Here is a 21257-nt window from a genome sequence, read left to right as displayed (position 1 = left end):
GGAATTGCTTCAAATGAAGCGACCATCCTTTCTAACAACCTCATGCAAAGGCGAATGGAGGGATCTCCTTTTGACCTGACCATCCGCACCAACTCTCTTATGAAGTTGTTTTTTGCCTGGGCAAGAATACCCTTTTTCTGGGTCGTATCTATGATCAGACCCAAATACTCAAGCTTTTTATTTTTTTTTTTAAATAGAGGTTTTAAGGGAGACTTCACTAGATTGAGAACGCAACCCAGACTTTTGCAGGTAACCGCTTTTAATGCATACACCTTACGCTGAACACCGATTGGTCTATTAGCAATAGATAGTCTAGGTATGCCAAGTCTGTTTAAGCCCTGTGTCCTTGACATGGCTAGAGGTGGGGCTAGCATTTTTGTGAACACTCGGGGTGCTGTAGCTGGCCCGAGGGGCAAGGCTATAAATTTAAATTCTGCTATTCCACTTCGAACCGCAGAAACCTTTGGTGAGCAGGAAATATATGGACATGCAGATATGCCTCCCTGATGCCGATAGCCGCCAGAAGTTTTCCTCCTTGTAGGATAGAAACTACTGACCTGATCGACTCCATAGAAAGGAGCAGATCTTCAGGAACCGATTTAGATTCTTTTAGATCTAGAATGGATCTGTTGAATTTCTGCATGGAAATGTACATGCAGGGGTCAAGTCCTGAGAAAAATAAAAAAGGCTGGGAACTCACCCAAGATCCCAAGATGGCGGGCCCCCCCCCCCCCACCCTCAAAAAATAAATTGATCCCCAGCCAGAATAATCCGCATCCCTTTCCACAATGTATCCCCACCCAGCATCATCCATTCCTGCCCAGAATCTGCATTTCTCAACAGATGGTCAGAGGCTGCAGACATGATAGAAGAGCACCGAGGGGGTCAAAGGGCACAGGGGAGCTAGAGAGCACCGGGGAGGGGGAGGGGGGAGGGAAAACCCAGAGAGCACTGGGGAGGGGGAGGGGGGGAGGGAAAACCCAGAGAGCACTGGGGAGGGGGAGGGGGGAGGGAAAACCCAGAGAGCACTGGGGAGGGGGAGGGGGGAGGGAAAACCCAGAGAGCACTGGGGAGGGGGAGGGGGGAGGGAAAACCCAGAGAGCACTGGGGAGGGGGAGGGGGGAGGGAAAACCCAGAGAGCACTGGGGAGGGGGAGGGGGGAGGGAAAACCCAGAGAGCACTGGGGAGGGGGAGGGGGGAGGGAAAACCCAGAGAGCACTGGGGAGGGGGAGGGAAAACCCAGAGAGCACTGGGGAGGGGGAGGGGGGAGGGAAAACCCAGAGAGCACTGGGGAGGGGGAGGGGGGAGGGAAAACCCAGAGAGCACTGGGGAGGGGGAGGGAAAACCCAGAGAGCACTGGGGAGGGGGAGGGGGGAGGGAAAACCCAGAGAGCACTGGGGAGGGGGAGGGGAGGAAAAACCCAGAGAGCACTGGGGAGGGGGGAGGGAAAACCCAGAGAGCACTGGGGAGGGGGAGGGGAGGAAAAACCCAGAGAGCACTGCGGAGGGGGAGAGGAGGAAAAACCCAGAGAGCACTGGGGAGGGGGGAGGGAAAACCCAGAGAGCACTGGGGAGGGGGAGGGGAGGAAAAACCCAGAGAGCACTGGGGAGGGGGAGGGGAGGAAAAACCCAGAGAGCACTGGGGAGGGGGAGGGGAGGAAAAACCCAGAGAGCACTGGGGAGGGGGAGGGGAGGAAAAACCCAGAGAGCACTGGGGAGGGGGAGGGGAGGAAAAACCCAGAGAGCACTGGGGAGGGGGAGGGGAGGAAAAACCCGAGAGCACTGGGGAGGGGGAGGGGGAGGGAAAACCCGAGAGCACTGGGGAGGGGGAGGGGAGGGAAAACCCGAGAGCACTGGGGAGGGGGAGGGGAGGGAAAACCCGAGAGCACTGGGGAGGGGGAGGGGAGGGAAAACCCGAGAGCACTGGGGGCTGGGGCGAGAACCGGAGAGCACTGGGGGCTGGGGCGAGAACCGGAGAGCACTGGGGGCTGGGGCGAGAACCGGAGAGCACTGGGGGCTGGGGCGAGAACCGGAGAGCACTGGGGGCTGGGGCGAGAACCGGAGAGCACTGGGGGCTGGGGCGAGAACCGGAGAGCACTGGGGGCTGGGGCGAGAACCGGAGAGCACTGGGGGGGGGGGGGACTGGAGAGCGAGCAACTGTGTGACAGTTCTCAGGCTTGAGCAGTCAGTCAGCATGCCTGAACACTGTAAAGTATGGGATGGGGCAAGTGTGAAATCATCCCAGTCTAAACACCAGAGCTTACACACTGTCCCGCCGCTCCTCCTATCCATGCACACAGGGGGGCTGCTGCATGGGCGAACACTCACTTTTTTCCCGGTCAGGCGACATCGGGCAATAGGCTCGGGATCTATAGCAGCTCCTTCCCCCTTCATGGTCACGGGGCAGCTGGGTAGTTCCCGTCCCGCTTGCTGAATCAAATAGGCGGCCGGGTAAGGCTGAAGGAGCTGCCCAGCTACCTTCCCCACTTGGTTTCAATCATGTATACAGGAGCTGAATGTTTTCTCCTTAGAGTCTGATGGTGGAGGCAGTCACCACTGCCCAGAGGCAGCAGCCCCTGGCACAGGGGAAGAAGTCCACTCAAATAAAAAGGACGTTTTAGACAAGAGTACCTTCCTGCAAGAAATCATTTGGATTCATTTGACCAAATCTTCCCCAATAAAAAGGGAAACTAGGCAGACGCCTTTTGGCAAGATGCGTCGGCTGATCAACTTTTTAACCACAGGGTCCTACGCATGTGTTTTAGCGCAAGCACAAGGCGGGAACCTTGGCGGATAGTCTTATATGGCACCTATGGCAAAACATAACGCCTTTGGTAGCAGGATTTTAACAAAAAATTCCAACTCATCTGTTGAATCCTTAAAGGGGTTGTAAAAGTTTGTTTTTTATTTTCTAAATAGGTTCCTTTAAGCTAGTGCATTGTTGGTTCACTTACCTTTTCCTTCAATTTCCCTTCTAAATGTTTTTTTTGTTTTCTTTGTCTGAATGTCTCACTTCCTGTTCCCAGTGCCTGAGGATGGAATCCTTGGTTCCCTTTTGGTAGCTCTGGAAGTCATAGTGCCAAGCACAAAAGCAGAGGCACTTTAAGAAAAAAATTCTGGTATTTGCTGAACAATAGTTTTAGCAAAAAACAATGACACCAAAAGGATCAGACTTTGATGCAGAGTAACCATATTTCCTGCAACGGATCATCACCAATCTGTGATCCAAACAGGTCAACCTGTTCAGATCGGCACAACCTGCGATCTGGGGAGTGCTCCACTGCCTCGGCCTTAGGAAAGGCCGTGGCTTCAGCCTAGATACAGAACGGCGGCAATCTTGGTACACCGGGCAGCAGTTTACGTGATCTCTCTACGTCCAAATGACAAAGCAATCACTTGTAAACAAACCAGGTGTCATGTCATGACGCCGGTTCCTCTCTCCCCTCTGTGTACTGATCTGTACAGTGGAGGGGAGAGATTGGACAGCAGCAGTGCTGTGGGCTGGATCTGTAGTGCCTACAGCGCTGCTCTGTGACAATTGCAGTCACATCCATCCATGCTCAGCCATCCCTAAATACCCAGCCATACTCTGCAATACTCGGTAATAACCAGCCATACTCAGTCAATATTACAGTGGGGGAGATTGTGGATATTACAGTGGGGACTATATGGTGGTGGAATTTTCATCGGGTTTTTGCAAATTCAATTAATATTTGCTGATCCGAAAAATTATCCGATCCGTGACTGATCCAAGGAACGATCTGATCCGTGAGTTTTATGATCTGTTGCACCTCTGCTGCTTACACACCTTTACATGTCCAGCGCTCCTGCGTCCCTTAGTGTAGCAGACTTCTGTCTTCAGCATATGAACTGAGCGTCTGTGAAGCCTCAGGTGAGAACCTGATTAGGCATCCTCCGCGTCTTCTGCCCTAGTGTTTGCGGTGTGTGCGCCATGTGGACGTGACATCCTGCACAAGGCGCTGTCTGTGAGCCACGCCCCTCCGCAAATACCCCCCTCGTTTTTTTTTTTTTTTAAATAATACGGGTCTGCAGATGCCGACCTAAAGGTGAGGAGGCGGCGTCGGGCGCTAGACTTTTAGAGTCTACAATGCTATACAGGGGTCTGAATGCCTGACTAGGCTCAACAAGGGCAAGTATGAGAATACAAACAGTGGAAGCTGTTAACACACATCTCCAGGAGGGGAGGGAAATTTATGTCAGCAGTGTTTGTTAGGCTCCCAGTTTTAAAAGAAGACTTCACTTTATACAAAAAAAATGCAAATGGCCGTTTTTACATTTTCATAAACTACTGCTGTACCCCCTTTAAATCCCTCAGAACACCATCTGTTAAATTAAGAACCCCCCTCTGGCTGCTGGGACCACACCTGCTGCTATAGCTGGACACAGCTGCTGAAAAAGGCATCGTACAAGGTAAGTAATATACTCCCTCTAGAGGAGAGGCATGGATCCCTCCTGGAGCTCCTCAGAGCACATCTTCACTCATGACTAACACCTTAGACACTGGCGAAAAAACTAATGTGCTCCTGGAAGGAGGAGGGGTTATATAGGGAGTGAACTTCCTTGATTGGGTATATCAGTGTCAACACCTGAAGGTGGCCCATAACCCATTACTTAAAGCAGGATTCCACCCTAAAGTGGAACCTCCGCTGATGGGATCCCTCCCCCCCCTCCAGTGTCACAATTGACACCTTTCAGGGGGGAGGGGGGTGGAGATACCTGTCAAAGACAGGTATTTTCACCCACTTCCGGGCATAGACTCCCGTGGGAGTCTACGCCATTTCCTGCCCTGCCGCGCTGTCTGCCGGGACGCACACGGGTCCCAGTGACAGCGCGGAGATTTCCTATTGCGCGGCGCGCGCATGCGCAGTAGGGAACCGGGAAGTGAAGCCGATACGCTTCCCTTCCTGATTCCCTCGCCTAGAATGGTGACTGCAGCAGCCGAGAGCCGAACGATCGATCGGCCTCGGCATCGCTGGAACCCGGGACAGGTGAGTGTCCATTTATTAAAAGTCAGCAGCTGTAGTATTTATAGCTGCTGGCTTTTAATATTTTTTTTTTGGTGGAATCCCTCTTTAAGGCTCTGTGTCCCATGATAAAGAAAAATAGGTTACAGGGCCTTTAATAATGGATTATTTTTGGAGAATAAGGATAGTGACAACTTTAAAACAGACTGAACCTGCATTTATTGCTGTTACCACAAGCATATGGCCAGTACAATGGCTCAAACTATACCTATAACAGGAGGCTACTTCTGCTCTTTAACCATTGAGACCTGTCACCAGCATCTAAGCAGACTGTTCTGTAGGTGCAAAGTAACTGAGCCTGGCCTGTTTGGGGGAAGCCTTACATAAATTTGTCTCTTATTTGTCCAGTCCCAAATATAAGAGGGTATAGTATACATTAACACATGCCTGAAGATCAGCACAAAGTCTGTAAAAAATATTTTTATTAGCAGTAAACAAATAACAGCTCATACAAAAAAAAAAAAAAAAAAATAAGTTCTTTTCATGTCCAAGTATTGTCCAGAAAAAAAGGTTGTATAAATAATGTTTGTTAAGAAAAGTCTATGTCTCAATGACTTTGTACATAAGGCTTCATTCACACAGGCATAGTGACCTGTGGCTTTTGCGCTCAGGAAATGACAATGTTCCGGTCACTGCATTTCTGAGCACGTCACAGTCAGTCAATCTTCATACACAGGCCAGTGTTTGAATCCAGGGCTGAGCATCCGTTACTTTCTGGATGTAGATAATCTGTGTCCAGAGCTGTGCTTCCATTCCTGTATGGATAGATTTAAACACTGGCATGCGTCTGAGGATCTGCAGTCGTTGCATTTCTCAGCATGCCATTGATTTTGACTTGCAGGCTGCAGCAAGTATGGTTATTCCCTGGGTGCACAAACAACCCTCTGAATGGAGGTACAGGTCTAAGCACCTGTGTAAATTACATTTTTTATTTTATTTTTTTTAAACTTCGGTCGCACAAAAAAATAAAAAAAAATAAAACAATCCCTTGACTGCAGTCAGCATACCTTTGGTGTGCTTGTTGGTGAATACAGACGTGGTCAACTAGGCAGTAAAAGTAGTATGGGAGAATATATATATATATATATATATATATATATATATATATATATATATATATATATATATATATATATATATATATATATATATATATATATATATATATATATATATATATATATATATATATATAATTTATTTATTTTTTTTCATACTTGCCTATCGGTTCAATGCTGCATCTGTCCCCAGGTGGCTCCAACACTGAGAACCACCTATCGCTCGGTTATCACAGCTCTCTGCTCTGCACCCCTGTGCTCACTGGGCTGTGGAGGGTGCAGAAGCGGCTCGCTGAGACTGAGCCAGGTTCCGTTCTAGGCATGTGGGCAGATAGACTTCACTGTCGCGTTCTTGCCCAAGCCTGGACCGGCTCTGATGAAAGTAGGCTTCAGCCCACTGTCGGCTGAAAATGGGTCACAGAAGCGCAGTTAAAACTGCACTCCTGTGATCCACAGGAGAAGTACAGCTAAACAAGCTTTGACTGTACTTCTCCTGTTATTTGATATGTGTTTGGGCAGCTGGTAAATATTCTCCAGCTGTTTTGTCTTGAACCCCCTGACCAAGAAAAGTGCAGTTCCTAATCACTTTATGGGTGGTGCACTGGCTTTTTTTTTTTTTTTTTTTTTAAACTAGTACAGCTGCATTACATGGCAGTTTTAAATCTACTTTAAATTTATCTTTAAAATAAGTAAATTGGTACATTTACACTGTAGAATAACCTTAGTAAAACAAAATAAATTGTGGTGCCAATAACCTTAAAGCAGAACTAAAAGGGTAAATAGCTGTCCCTCGATGGCACTTTTTTCTGAATGCCAGTCTTTGGGCCACTTCATAGGCTGGGGGTTGATGTCACTCCTGTGCATGCGCAGGAGCTAGTAATTCTGGCACTGTAAGCTGAGCTGCGAATGCACAGCTGTTTACTCAAAAACAGCAAGCAGGCAAGAAGGGAATTTTATTTCCAAAGAGGCAGTGCATGTCTCTTCTACAATAAAGGCCTGCCTGCCGTTTCTTTCAGATTTAAAATGGAACAAAAAACTCTCAATCAACATGATCAATTTTTAATCCTTGTGCCGCTAGCATTAGTAAATAGACAAAGATATAATGTTTTCCTGTTTTAACTTTTTTTTTTTTCTTCCAATTGTTTCCTGGTTTCTGAACTAGGTAAAAATGTCAAACATCCCAGGCGCCATTGTGGGCATTCCCACCCATCATCTGAAAAAGGGGGGGGGGGGGGCACTTTCTCAGCTAAGCACACTCGCTTGAATGCATGCATGAGGCAGATAGATTCTAGGATGCTAAATTAATCATCTGCTCTACTCAAGATGGCAATGGCCAGAAATGCTAGGGGGCGGTTTCCAAAGTGATTTCTCAACAAAATAAAGCACAGATGTGGGTGGATGGATGAGTTTACTTTGAATATTAAAAATTAATTTAAAAATTAATTTAATAGCATTTTTGGTTTGTGGTGCTCAGATAGTTTAGTTCCACTTTAAAAAGATAGATGGCCTCTAGAGATAGATATAAAAAACAAACAATTTGTACCATCATCCAAAATTTGAAGGAATAGAAGTTGGGAACCTGGTCCCCAACCAGGGTTCACCAGGGGCTCCAAGAGAGCTGGGGGACCATCTCGGTACAATGTGAGAACACAGCATAAACTATAAAGACAATCGTAAAAAAATAACAAAATAATTGTACAAAATACATAATAGATTAAAACAAAAAAGCGACTTGGTCATCAATGTTACTTCATCAGGAAGTACATCTGAAAATAGACACAGGGTCAGTGAAGATATCGTCAAAAATATAACAGTTGAAAATATACAGTTAAAGGGGGAAGGAAAGGTAGACATATAGCTGCTTGCTTATCCAAGTCAGGGTGCTACCAGGGCATAAGGCACCCCCCCCTCTATTTTCTCCCTCCCTTCTTTCCCATTTTTGTTTTTTCCCCCTCCCTCCCTTTATTTTCTCTTTCCTTTCCTTCTTCACCTTGTTTTTTCCCCCCTCCCTTTCTCTCCCCCTTACCTCTCCCTATTTGCCCCCGTCCCCCTCATTTCCCAGTGCACTTTGTTTTTGCTTTTGTGCCTTGGTTGTGATTGATTTTCTTCACATTTCCACCTCCTTTTTTCACATTCACTCCTCACGGGTTGCACCATCCCTTATCCCTCACCAATTTTACCTTTTTCTTATCGCTCCACTACTTGATAAGGACACTACCCTTTTTGATACAATTTAGTCCCGATTGTTCCTATTTTTTCTGTACTTCACGCCACCCACACTCCAGCCGATTGATTTGACATGTCTCCCCCAGTCATCATGGGAGGCTTCACCGGGTGTGCCTTATGCCCTGGTAGCACCGTGACTTGGGTAAGCAAGCAGCCATATATCTACATTACCTTTCCTTCCCCCCCTTTAATTATATATATTTAAACGAATGTGGTTTATATTTTTGACGATATCGTCACTGACCCTGTGTCTATTTTCAGATGTACTTCCTGATGAAGCGGATCCTCCCGCAAAACTATTTTAAGTAACATTTATGAAGTAACATTGATGAACATTGATGACCAAGTCACCTTTGTTTTAATCTATTGTTATGTATTTTGTACAAATACATTTTTCGTAATTTTTTACGATTGCCTTTATAATTTATTCTGTATGTTCTCACATTGTACAGAGATAGTCCCCCTTCTCTCTTGCCCCTGGTGAACCCTGGTTGGGGACCAGGTTCCCAGCTTCTATTCCTAGTTCCACTTTAAATCAGATATGTTTTAGTTTCCACTGTGCATGTACGCATGCATTTAATATGATGGAGAATCCTTCCAACTATAAAATCTGAGTGGGCTGGTGCAAGACTACCAGCAGTCCTCATCTACAGCACTACAAGGCAGTCAATGGGGGAGGTAGGCAAGTGAATAACACACAAACCACATTCCTACTTGAACACACAGAAAAATAGAAATTGTGCAAGTCTGTTTCCCTTTCAAAGAAGCTGCCAGCAGCATATTTGGACTTTAAAATATCTATGAAGGTACAACACAAGACTATTCTATTCTGGTACTTCCTGTCCAGGAACGATCAGATCTTTTTTTCCCCCGCCCAATATGTGTATTCATTTGCCAAATCTTCACAAGTGGCACTAATGTACTGAACAGTTTTCTGGGAAACAAAATGGCAAATAAATGGCAAATAAAAAGGAATTTATTGAGATACTACCAGCTTTTTCCATTCTGTAGTTAAAGGCTATGTTTGGTCAATTAAAAACAGATCAGCACAGGGGGGCTGTACTTACAATTAATGCAAAGTGTTCCATGTTCTGCAGGCTGCGGTTTTAGTTGAAATCCTCTGCCCTCATCTCCTCGCAGCGGTAATCTTCCAATGTTGTATGGGTTAATAGGAACCGATGGACCTGTTACATGCACTTGTCAAGAGTGCCACCTATGCCTGCCCTTCCCACCCCCCTTTCTCCATTCACGGAAGCCATACCATAGTTTCCAGCAATGAGATATGCTCTATGAATGGAGGCACAATCCGATACAGGACAGGTCCCTTGGCTTGTATTCACCTCTGCGGTACCGGAAGATTATGGTGGCGACCAGTGAACTGCTGTCTGCAGAACAAGGGATACTTCTCATTAATTGTAAATACAGTGCCTCATGTCTATTTTTAAAAACATTTTTGACCAAACTTAGGCTATTTAAATCGGATTACTAAGAAAAAAAATAAAAGCTTGCACTTGCATTGCAAAAGTAAACAAAATATCAAAATTTCTAATAAATAGTAATATTGAAATGCTTCCTATCACCAGAATTCTTTTTCTTGTGTTATTTAAAGTTTTTTGTACATATATGGCAATGTGTGTTTTAAATTAACCAGCCATTTGAGGGAGGAATTGCAGGATGATTCCTAAGTAATAAACAACGAAGACTTGTTTCCTAACATCTCAGTACTGGCCCAGTAAGCAGTTAGAGAACACAGCCAATGGGACATTTCAGGCACTCACAAAGCCTAAGTTCCATGTTATTTTATAGTCTTGCTAAGATTGGAAAATCCAACGCCGACACAGGTCAACAGCACTTTCTCTGCTCCTTTACGCTCTTCATAGGTCTTGCTCTCAATTTTAAACATGATCTGGAAAAAGCTCCTCAAATGCCGCAAAAACTCAATCCTGCCAAACACACAGGAAAACAGAGTGAAAAAAATGAATTCCCCATTTCAGCAAAATAGGAACACTCCCTCCTTCAGTTACTTGGCAACACTATGCAGAATTCAGCCAGCTTTATGGATTTAGTCACTTATCAAAAGCTACATTTTAGAATTTAAAAAAACACCATGGATTGGAATACAAACTAGCATTTGTTAACAGGAAAGATGAAATGATAAGTATACGGCAACATTATGCTTCCTATGAGGTTTGTATTCTGTCCAGTGAGACAAAGTGCAGTCAGTCTTTCGATGGCACCACCATTCTTCAGTTATCACAGTACTGTACCAATTACATATACAGTACCGGTACCATGATAACCGAAAAAGGACAGTTCACATTCTCAGACTCCGCCAGGGAAATGCTGTTCTACAGTATAAAAAAAACACAAGTGATCACTAGAAATTTCCATCGTCCCCAGCTAAACATAAAATCTAGGGCTATAAAGGAATTAGCAGGATTAGCAGTCAATACATCACAAAAGCAAACTTACGTATAAGGAGACAAAGGTCCAAGCAAGACTTTGGAAACATCTTGCTGCCCCAGGGTCATAAGCAGCGTCACCAAGCTCTGATTCACTGAATCCACACATCCTCCCTGAAAAAACACAAACACGTGAGTCTATAGATTGTGGTCAAGGGAGAGCAGGCCCCGGGGCTGGGTATAAGAACAGCAGACAATGAATTGTAAACACAGGGATTTCTTACACAAATCTTTAAGCTTCAACAATCAGCACACAAACATCTTGTGGCAAAGACTAGTATCTAAGGGCATTTGGTTGTTAACCAAAAAACGTTAAGGAAAATCAAATCAATAAAACTAGCAGCAATATTTATTCTAGATATTCTGGCTCAGCGATTATGGTGTGTTGTAGCTTCACTGCCCCTTAGTGGTCAAAAGTGAGAACTGCATTCTTTTGAAAGAACAAGTTTTACACTACGCAGTCTGTATAATCCTCAGGGCTCGTTCACACAGGCACATAGCCGAGTTTGACAGGCTGCATGGACTGACACACAATGTTCTAAAAGCCAGAATGTGGGCATTCGAATCATGCGATTGGGGGCTTTCCAATCATGTGACAGCCAATAGAAAGTATGCATTGGGAGCTTGCCGATCCCCACCAGCTGCCGTGGATCTCCATCTATTGTCCACCAGATGTTACAGGACCTTACACTTTGCTTATCTATTATTTAGCTTTAGTATTAAGTAAACCCCAAATATATATAGAATGGACACTCGCCCTTTGTACTATCTATGAAGAAGCAGCATAGTCACCCTAAATTGCTTAAGACTACAGAACACCCCACCTTCTCTCACATAGGTGGGAGGTGTTTTGTAGTTCACAAAACAAAGTGTGTCACTTTCAGGACACCCGATTTCTGGCAGGCTCAACAGGTATTTTTCTGTACTTTTAGTAATGTACTTTGCTTGAAAAGAGAACTAATGCCATCACCACATCTAAGGACTGGTGAGTTGCAATACACAAAGATTCTACAAATTAAGGCACAGTTTTTAATTAGTAGAATAAAAATTCCAGACTGTTACTTATCAGATTTCAAATGTAAACCCATTAGACAAAGTGAATATATACAAGAATTACAAAAAAAATCATAACAGTTATTAGAATCAGGCCCCCATGTACACTGGGTGTTAAGCCATGGTGCATGGAGCGCTGGCATTTAGCTGTTGGTGGAGGGAACAGGTGTCCTCTCCAGCCCTGCAGCTGGATGGTGCACCAAGCCGCATGAACGGTTAGAACATGTACCCAGGGATTAATGCCCAGAACGCAAGTAGAATTAGTTCCTGGGAGCATACTGCGCTAAACATGCACTTCCAAAAAGGAGAACATGGGAAGTAAACGGCTTCAGCCAGGAGAACTGGGGCATGGCTGTTACAACTGCAGTACCATGCAGTTTGGTGCTGCGAAATTTTAAAAAATGTGCCCAATGTACTTTTTGCGTGTTCCGGCCCCAAGAGGTTTTCCTCAGTGAGCAGATTATACAGGAGGATGAAAGTTTTTTTATAGACTCAAAACGTACACACTGGTTGAACTGTCTTTTTTCAACCCCATTACCTTTGCAACCATTATCAACTGAGACTAATGAAGGGAATTGCACAGCAACAAAAAAACACCCCATTTTTTAAAAGGTGGCAAAAACCATTAAGGCCCCTTTCACACGTGTGGACCATGTCTGTATTTCATCCATCCGTTTTCGGATGAAATACGGACATACATGCATCCCTATGGGATAGCGGGCGTCAGCGGATGAACATCCACTGACACCCGATATCATCCGTCTCCGCTATTGTCCGATTCTGCAGACGGAGGAAAATCCTATTTTTCTATCCATCTGCAGAGCGAACTGGATGAACACGGACAGACGAACCTTGTTCATCCGATCCCCCCATTGGGGAGAGCGGAGATCTGACAGGGCGGTCCCTGTACAGTGTGCATGGACCGCCCTGTCATCCGCCGGCTCAGCGGGGATAAACAGAGCGATCCCTGCTGAGCAAGCGGATGTTCATGGGGCGGATCATCACGGATCCGTCCCGTGTGAAAGGGGCCTAACACTAAAAATGAGCTACATAAAACTGAGCCTACAGTCTATGTAACAAGGGTGTAGACAAGTACCCTGCATTAGTTTGGAGGAAGTTTTTTTATGCAAGAGTTATGAACGATGCTTCCAACAGCCAGAACCCTCTGCCAATTAATAAAATTCAGCGGAAGAATGCAGACATAAATGTCATAGTGAGGACGCGTGCTGCAGACTTAACACAATAAGTGAAGTTTCAATTCTGGACCGATTGAAATAAGTGCTAGATTCTATTGCATTCAACTGTAAAACATGTCCATTAACCTAAGACACAGTATTTGAGGTAACACATATTTGACACATAGAACCCTTAAAAAAAAAAAAAAAATAAAAAAAAAACTTCATTTTTGATAAAGCAAGGGAGAGTTATAACCAGTGTTTTTTTTGCCATCTGTGTCCGATTGGGGAAATTTGCCTTCACTTCCTGTCCTACAGACAAAATAGGAATAGAGGAAATCCTTGCAATTTAAGGGAAGCTTAAATCACCAGAACTAGTATTCATTGGATACGATTTCTCCTCTATTACTTTTCTAGGACAACCCAAACTTTGGGAATTTCTTTTAATTTCAGTGATAAACAGGACAGCTAGAAAAAAAAAAAAAAAAAAAAGTAGCAAGTGTTGCCTTTAGTTATGCTCTATTTCATAAGCGACCCTTTCCAGCATTCCCTACAGGAGGTAAGGTTATATCTCTGTGGCTTGCCCCTCCACTTTACCAATTGCCTACCAGGCACTCACACACCACCCCCCCTTTCCTGCCCAGGCCATTTTTCAGCTTTTAATGCTGTCACACTTTGAATGACAATTGCACGGTCATGCTACACTGTACCCAAACAAATTTTCTCCACACACAAAGAGCTTTGTTTTGGTGGTATTTAATTAACTCCTGGGTTTTTTACTTTTTTTCTGTCAGTATATTTTGTAACCAGGTAATTTTTCGCCTTCACTGATGTGCGCTGGATGAGGCGGCACTGATGGGCCCCGATAGGCTGAACTGGTGGGCGCTGATGAGGTGGCGCTAATATGCCACACTTATGGGCACTAAGAGGCAGTACTGATGGCCATTGATCAACAGCATTGATTGCCAGCACTTAGTGGCATCGCTAAAGAGCACTGATTGGGTGACACTGTTTTACAATACTGTAATCAGGGCAGTCATGATCAGTGCCCCAATTACATTCCTACATGTCCCCCTGCGTGGAGATGCTGCTGATCAGCTCTCCTCGCCACAAACTGTCAGTGTGAGGCGAAGAGCGCCGATTACCTGCACTTCCTTGTTTACATATGAGAGGCTGTGATTGGACACAGCTGATCACATGGTTAAAGAGGTGCTGACGTGGCTCTTTACAGAGATCAGGGTCACGCCGCGTCCTAGCAACATGGCGTGGCCGCCACGGGCCATTCTGGGACGCAGTCTTATGATGGCGTCCCAGAACGAGAGCCGCCCGGCCCGCCATCATTTGACAGTGGCCGGGCGGCAACCAGTTAAAGAATTTAGTGTCACCCTGTCACTAGTTTGTTGCGCTTTCTGGGCAAGCCGTCTTACTGGTATTTATTAACCTCTTAGCGACCAGCCGCTGTCATAGTGCGGCAATCTGCACAATCTCTCGAGCCGTAATAGCCATACATCGGCTCCTTTAAGCAGGATAGCAGGTGCGCGCGAGCCGATGCTCGTGGCAGACGGTTGCTGTGACCGACTGCCACGAGGGGCAGAATAGGGACATGTGTGTAAAACACACAAATCTGTTCTGTGAAGATTGAGAGATCGTGAGTTCTTATTAGCTAGAAACCACAATCTCATTTCCTCTAGGTCAGTCCCCTACAGTTAGAAACACACAGGGAACACAGGTAACCCCTTGATCGCCTCCTAGTGTTAACTCCTTCCCCGCCAGTGACATTTTTACAGCACCGATCGCTATATAAAAGGCCAATGGTCCCAAAAATGTGTCAACAAAAGTGTCCAATGTGTCCGCCATAATAAATCGTAAACCGCCATTACTAGTTAGTTAAACAAAAACAAAAAAAAGCTATAAATCTATCCCCTTTTTGTAGAGGCTATAATTTTTGTGCAAGCCAATATGTAGAATATCGGCTTAAACTGAGAAAAAAATTTGCAAAAAAAAAAAAAAAGAAGAAGGGGGGGGGGGAGATATTATAGTCAAAAGTACAAAGGTGTTTTTTTTTCTCCTCAAAATGGTCGCTTTCTGTTTATAGCGTAAATAAACCGCAGAGGGTCAAATACCACCAAAAGAAAGCTCTATTTTTTGAAAAAAAAAAAAAAGTCAATTTTGTTTGGGTGTAGAGCTGCACGACCGCGCGATTTTTGGTTAAAGCGACGGTGCCGAATCGCAAAAAATGGCCGGTCATTCAGCAGCCAAATCTTCTGGGGAAGAATTGGTTAAATAAAACCAAATATGAATGCAGGTGCTTCCTACAGCATAATGTTACCTTGAAATTTACTGTCTTCTTGGAGAAACGGCAGCGGCCCTCATACAACACAGTTTTAGACAAAGGGAGAAGCAGCACAAAAGTGACATTGATGGAATATTTTCTTGGTTTAAATTTGCATCTGGTTGTGACATTCTAGAGCCAGGGAAGATTCCTGCCAGCAAAGAGACCTTGGGCAGCTGTCCTGGGCACAATGACAGAGCAGATCATACTGTGCAGTCTATGCTGCATTAAGAACCAGCTTAAATATGTTTGTATACTTAGCTCTTCATTACATACTGCAGATACCAGCAGTAATAAATATAAAAAAAACACAAACAAAAACCAATTGATATTTCTGGCAAACCTGAACACCAACAACCTGATTAAAATTACATTATATGGTTTCATTATGTTTATTATGAACTATTTTATAGATACTTTGAGGATAGCACATTTAAAGTGGTTGTAAACCCTTACAACACACTTTGACCTACAGGTAAGCCTAGATTAAGGCTTACCTGTAGGTCCAAGAAATATCTCCTAAACCTACACGGTTTAGGAGATATTAGCCGAAAGGCCATATGCGCCGTAGACAGCGGCGCGCAGGTGCACTGAGCGCGGCACCCGTCAACGGCGATATGTCATGCGTGGCGGCTCCCGTGCGCATGTGCGGGAGTGACGTCATCGCGGCTTTGAGCAGCGAGACCCGAGAAGATGGATGCGCTGGACTACAGGGGACAACGGTGACATCGCTGGCTCCGGTGTCAGGTAAGTGACACAATGGACTAGTATGCGATGCATAGTAGTCCATTATGCTTTACCTTTGCAGGGAATGAAAGAGGAAGTAAACTCATCAGGGTTTACTTCCTCTTTAAGGCGTTATTAAATCTACAACAGTAAAAATCAGTCTGTATATGCAGTAAATCATGCTAGTTATACTCATTGAGAGCCAAGGGGTTAATCCTGCACATTGTGTAAAATGGCTGTTTGATTGGGTCTTCTCTGACCCTCCCCTTTTTTTCACAGTACCCAATGACAGTACAGAGTCTTGGGGGTAATCTGCACACGTTAAGGTAGGCGTGCATTGCTTGACTTTTTATTCCTTGTGTGGGTGCATGTGTTCAGCAAAGGAGCAATCAGCACTGTCTAGACACAGTCAAGGGTCCTGCAGCCTCAAAAGACAGTTATAAGAATAAAGCTTGTAGGAGGTTTCAAACAGACATAAAAAGACTGCTATATACTGCTGATGAGAAAAGGTATTTAACAGTTTATATTTACTAAAAGAATTGCATTTCCATGTTCTGTGTACTATGGGAGACCACATAATGAATACAGGGTCCTGGGTTTAGTAACACTAACGTGTCATAAGTGCACCTAAACACTATATGATCTACTTGGATGCGTTTATCTTAAAGGATTAAATATCTGAAAAACATTTTAGTTCCTGGTATATGCTGGGGAGTTAAAGCAATTGTAAAAGTTCACACTATCATTTTGCAGCAATGCACGGGAAAACGCAATACATTTTGCATGGACTGGCGCGATTTGGATGCACACTGTCACAGAAGAACAGAGACCATGAAATTATCAGCTTACAAAAAGTTCTGGTAGGATTAAATTTTGGACTTGTAACAAAACACTTTCAATACTATATTTAACTACTTGCCACCCGCGCTATAGCCGAAAGACAGCTGCAGGGCAGGCCTTAATGGGCAGGTCAAGCGTGGCGCTCTGATCACCGAGACTCGATTGATCAGAGTAAGGAGTTGATCCCAGCCCCTTACCACGTGATCAGCTGTCAGCCAATGATGCTGATCACCTGATTTAAACAGAAGCTTGGCAATCTGTATATTTTTTCCCTCATGCTGTCAACGTGAGGGGTAAAAAAAATTCAAAACTCAGCAGCAATTAAATACCACCAAAAGAAAGCTTTATCTGTGTGAATTTTTTTTTTTTTTTTAAATGATAATTTAATTTGGGTACACTGTATCGCAATTGTCATTCAAAGAGTGACAGCGCTGAAAGCGGAAAATTCGTCTGAGCAGGAAGTGGGTTTAAGTGCCCAGTAAGCAAGTAGTAAATATTAACACAGTAAGACCACTTTCATACTAGCGGACCGATAGGACCCTCCATTCTCCTCTATGGAGCAGAGGGTGTTAACAAACGTGTCCGCTGACACTTGCCAACATCCGATCTTATGGGCTAAAAACAGAGAGATGGGAATCTGTTCCCCATCCGTCCGGTGAATCAGAAGGCAAATCGGGTATAAATGAACAGGCAGTCCATTTACATTCAAGGAAAGAAGAGAACCCCCCTGGAAGCCGCACATCTATGTCCTACAGAAATGAATAGAGCGGCAACCTCAGGCTGAACTATGACCAGGCTGCGCTTCCAACACGTTTCACTCCGCCCCTGAAGCTTAGTCATGGGGGGTCATAGATGTGCAAATTCCAGAGGTTTCTCTTCTTTCCTTGAACTCTTGCAGGAGCCAGGACAGGCTCCATCCCATCAGCACCCTAGCAGTAGCTGTGGATGCATTATCTAAATACCCCCTCCCTATCAAGCCTGAGGGGCACACATAGATTTTCCAGGTCACGGTCCATCTATAAAATGGAGTTGGACATCCATAGAGAAGAGCAGGCTGTGTCCGTCTCTGCATAAGCAGAGTGGACATGGCCCAGCCACCTACCTGCTCACCAGGGATCAGCGGACAGATTCTCAGATGAGCAGGCAGACTCCAAGGGGCCTAAAACTGTGCAAATAAGAGAAGTCTGTTGCTAGATTTAAATACACGCTAATCTTTGCATGACTTAATGACAAATTCCTTCAAATCTACCCTATGGGGCTGCAAAAGGGCAGCGATAATGATTCTAGTGCAGGCTAGAGAATTAATGTAAACGTCAAACTGTGTGGGCAAGACTTTTTCTAATATCACATTTAATATTGCATCCAATTATTACACCTACATATTCAAGCACGTCTAGATTGTAAATTATTTTTAAGAGCTGTGGTAATAAGAGAACTAAAACAAACCAACCAAATGCTGGACTAAAAACCATGGCAAACTTACAGGAATAAAGCCGGATAAACAAAGCCTTGCAATTGACACGAGTATAGAAAGCCAAGCAAACGCTGACATCTGGAAAGTAATACAGGGAGCGTTTCCAAGACCAGCCAGTACACATTTAGTTTAGCATTACTCTGCTAGCTCCTCCCCACTGCACAAGGCTGAAAAACACAACCATTGCCCAGATCTGCTAAAAAGCAATCCTGGTATTATCTGCACAGGCAAATGTAGCATTTAGATCAGTGAAAGTGTATATATATTTTTTTTTTTTTTTTTTTTTTTTATTCTTACATGAATAGGGCAAACTATAAAACACATATTGACTTAAAACCTAAACATACTACTTTCATGTAAGAAAAGAAAAAGAATGGTTTGTGTGCGAGAGATAGTTTTATGATCATTGAAGTATGACCACCCTTTTCCTTCAAAACGGCATCAATCCTTTTACACAGTTTTTGAAGGAACTATGGCAGGTATATTGTTCCAAACATCTTGAGAATGAACAGATTTTCTATGGATACATGCTGCCTCAAATCCTGTCTCTTCATGTAATCCCAGACTCTATGTTGAGATCGGGGGTCTGTTGGAGCCAAACCATCACTTCTAGGACTACTTCTTGTTCTTTACACTGAAGATAGTTCTTAATGACATTGGCTGAATGTTTGGGATCATTATACTGCTGCAGAATAAATTTGGGGCCAATTACATTCCTTCCTGATGTATGGCACAATGGAAAAGTATCAGCCTGTATTTCCCAGCATTGAGGAGCCCGTTAATCCGGACCAAATCTCCAAATGCATTTGCAGAAATGCAGTCCCAGCTTGCAAGGAACCATGTGTCTGTTGCCTGCAGACACTCATTACTGTACTGTTCTCCAGCCCTTTGAGAACCAACTGCCCTGTGCTACAGCCAAATATGTAAATAAAAATAAAAAATGTTGACCCATCCAGTCCAGAGAACCTGGTGCCATTTTTTCTGCACCCCAGTTTCCTAAGTTTTTATGCATAGTTGAGTCATTTAGCCTTGTTTCCAGGTTGGAGGTATTGCTGCATTTCATTCCATGAAGACCACTTCTGGCCAGACTTCTCTGGGCAGTAGATGGGTGTACCTGGGTCCCACTGGTTTCCACCAGTTCTATGATGGCGCTGCTGGACATCTTCTGATGTAAAAGGGCAGCAAGCATGATGCGTCTTTCATCTGCTGCATTACACTTCCTCAACACTGCCAGTTTTTGTGCTTCTTTAAAAGAGCTGGAGCAGCACATCTTGAAACCTTTGCCTAGTAGAGACCTTGTTGATGCATAATGCCTTATTGCTGTGCTCTGTCTTGCCAGGTGTATGACCTGTGACATGAACTGATCTTCCACAACCTCACCTTAGTAACAGTTTGGCTGTCCCTTACCCAGTTTTTTGTCAGTTTGTTTTAGTTAATGATGGTTTCAACCTACATATGAAATTAATCATTAGCACCTGCTTGGTTAATCATACACCTGTTTAATACTACAAAATCCCTGATTGCGTGGAAGTGTACAAAGTGAGCAAGTGTAAGAATAGATGCTTGTTTGACGCCAAAATTATAATCACCCCAAATATTAAATTTGATTTTCCTTCTGTTTGCTCACTTCGCATTTTGTAAATTGATAAATTAAAATAGGATTTTTTTTCATCATACTTGCCGGTAAAATCCTTTTGAGTACATCATGGGACACAAAGTTGGGCTAATATTCATTACCTGCTGGGTTGTACTTCATCTCCAGGTGAATGGACACGGGTAGATCCATGCTCTTTAGACAGGAAGTGATTCCTATATAACCCCTCCCATACAGGAAGTACTTCAGTTTTGTAGCAAGCACTGAATCCTCAAAGGAGCATTGAATCCTCAAAAGGAGGGGGGGAAGGACCTCTGTCCCATGATATACTCAAAGAAAAGGGATTTACCAGGTAAGTATGCGAAAAAAAATACTATTTTCTCTTTTTCATACCTCATGGGACACAGAGTTAGGCTAATATTTATTACCTGCTGGGACGTCCCAGAGCAATAGCCTTGATGGGGAGGAGACACCCTACCAAACAATAGCCATTAGACCTTATACGGCAGCCATCTGGAGCAAGGCTACAACTGAGCGGTAGATACTGGTTCAGGGATCTAAGGTCCAAAAATGGGCCTTGTGACCCAGTTTGGTTTTTAAACCGTAAAACAGGTTTGCTCTTTCGGATACAGGAAACTGTACAATCACTCCTTGATGCACTAAATGTAGTGCTTGAAGCAAGAAGTCTTTTTGAAGGATCCAAGGGAACTCTGGATCTTAAAAATCTGAGGGTGAACCCCTGCAACTCCAGCTTGTAACCGCAGGATAGAATTGAGGCGACCCACTCGTCCTGAATTATTGTTCTTCAAAATGCCTGAAAAGTGCAGCAGCCTTCCCCCCACCCAATAGAGTGGGGGTGTCCCCTCAAAAGGAGGGCTTGGTGCTGGGTTTAGAAGAATTTTGGACCCAGGGCTTTTTCTGGCCCTGCAGCTTGCCCTAGCACCCTGCTGGTGGAGGAATTGCCTAGGCGCTGAGACATTTGAGGAAGCAGTCCCTAAAGTTTTAAACGAGGGATGCCTGGTGCTTTTCTTCACAGGAAGAACAGAACCCTTCACTGCGGAAATCTTTGCGCAAAAGTGCACATATGTACAGACAAGGAGAGACAATGAGAAACCTGCTGTATTGAAGCTTTTTAAAAGGCGTTAACAGTAAAACACAGCGCTTGAGGAATCTCTTATTTTCAGGCAGATCATCCTCCTGGTTAGGCCTATCAGGCCATTTGACCTGATCCTTTAGACTGGCAGATACCAATTACTGCAACAGCTGGCTGAAT

The 21257-nt window shown here is 44.4% G+C and overlaps 1 protein-coding gene across 2 annotated transcripts in view; it reads right to left on the bottom strand.

Annotated features, from left to right (window-relative positions):
* Positions 1 to 9286: 9286 nt before the first annotated feature.
* Positions 9287 to 21257, bottom strand: part of RCL1 (RNA terminal phosphate cyclase like 1) — a 54120-nt gene continuing 42149 nt past the window's right edge. For both annotated transcript variants that reach the window (XM_077475033.1, XM_077475034.1), the window contains 2 exons: positions 10801 to 10904; positions 9287 to 10271 (listed from right to left, as the gene is read on the bottom strand). In XM_077475033.1, the coding sequence (XP_077331159.1) occupies positions 10124 to 10271; positions 10801 to 10904 (252 nt within the window). In that variant the 3' untranslated portion in view covers positions 9287 to 10123. The remainder of the gene's footprint in view (positions 10272 to 10800; positions 10905 to 21257) is intronic.

This window comes from Lithobates pipiens, unplaced genomic scaffold (genome assembly GCF_037356315.1).
Source record: "Lithobates pipiens isolate NorthernLeopardFrog02 unplaced genomic scaffold, aLitPip1_a1.2 Scaffold_13, whole genome shotgun sequence".
Classification (NCBI taxonomy): domain Eukaryota; kingdom Metazoa; phylum Chordata; class Amphibia; order Anura; family Ranidae; genus Lithobates; species Lithobates pipiens.
Note: the sequence above shows the minus strand (reverse complement) of the source record. Positions and strands in the feature narration are given on the sequence as shown.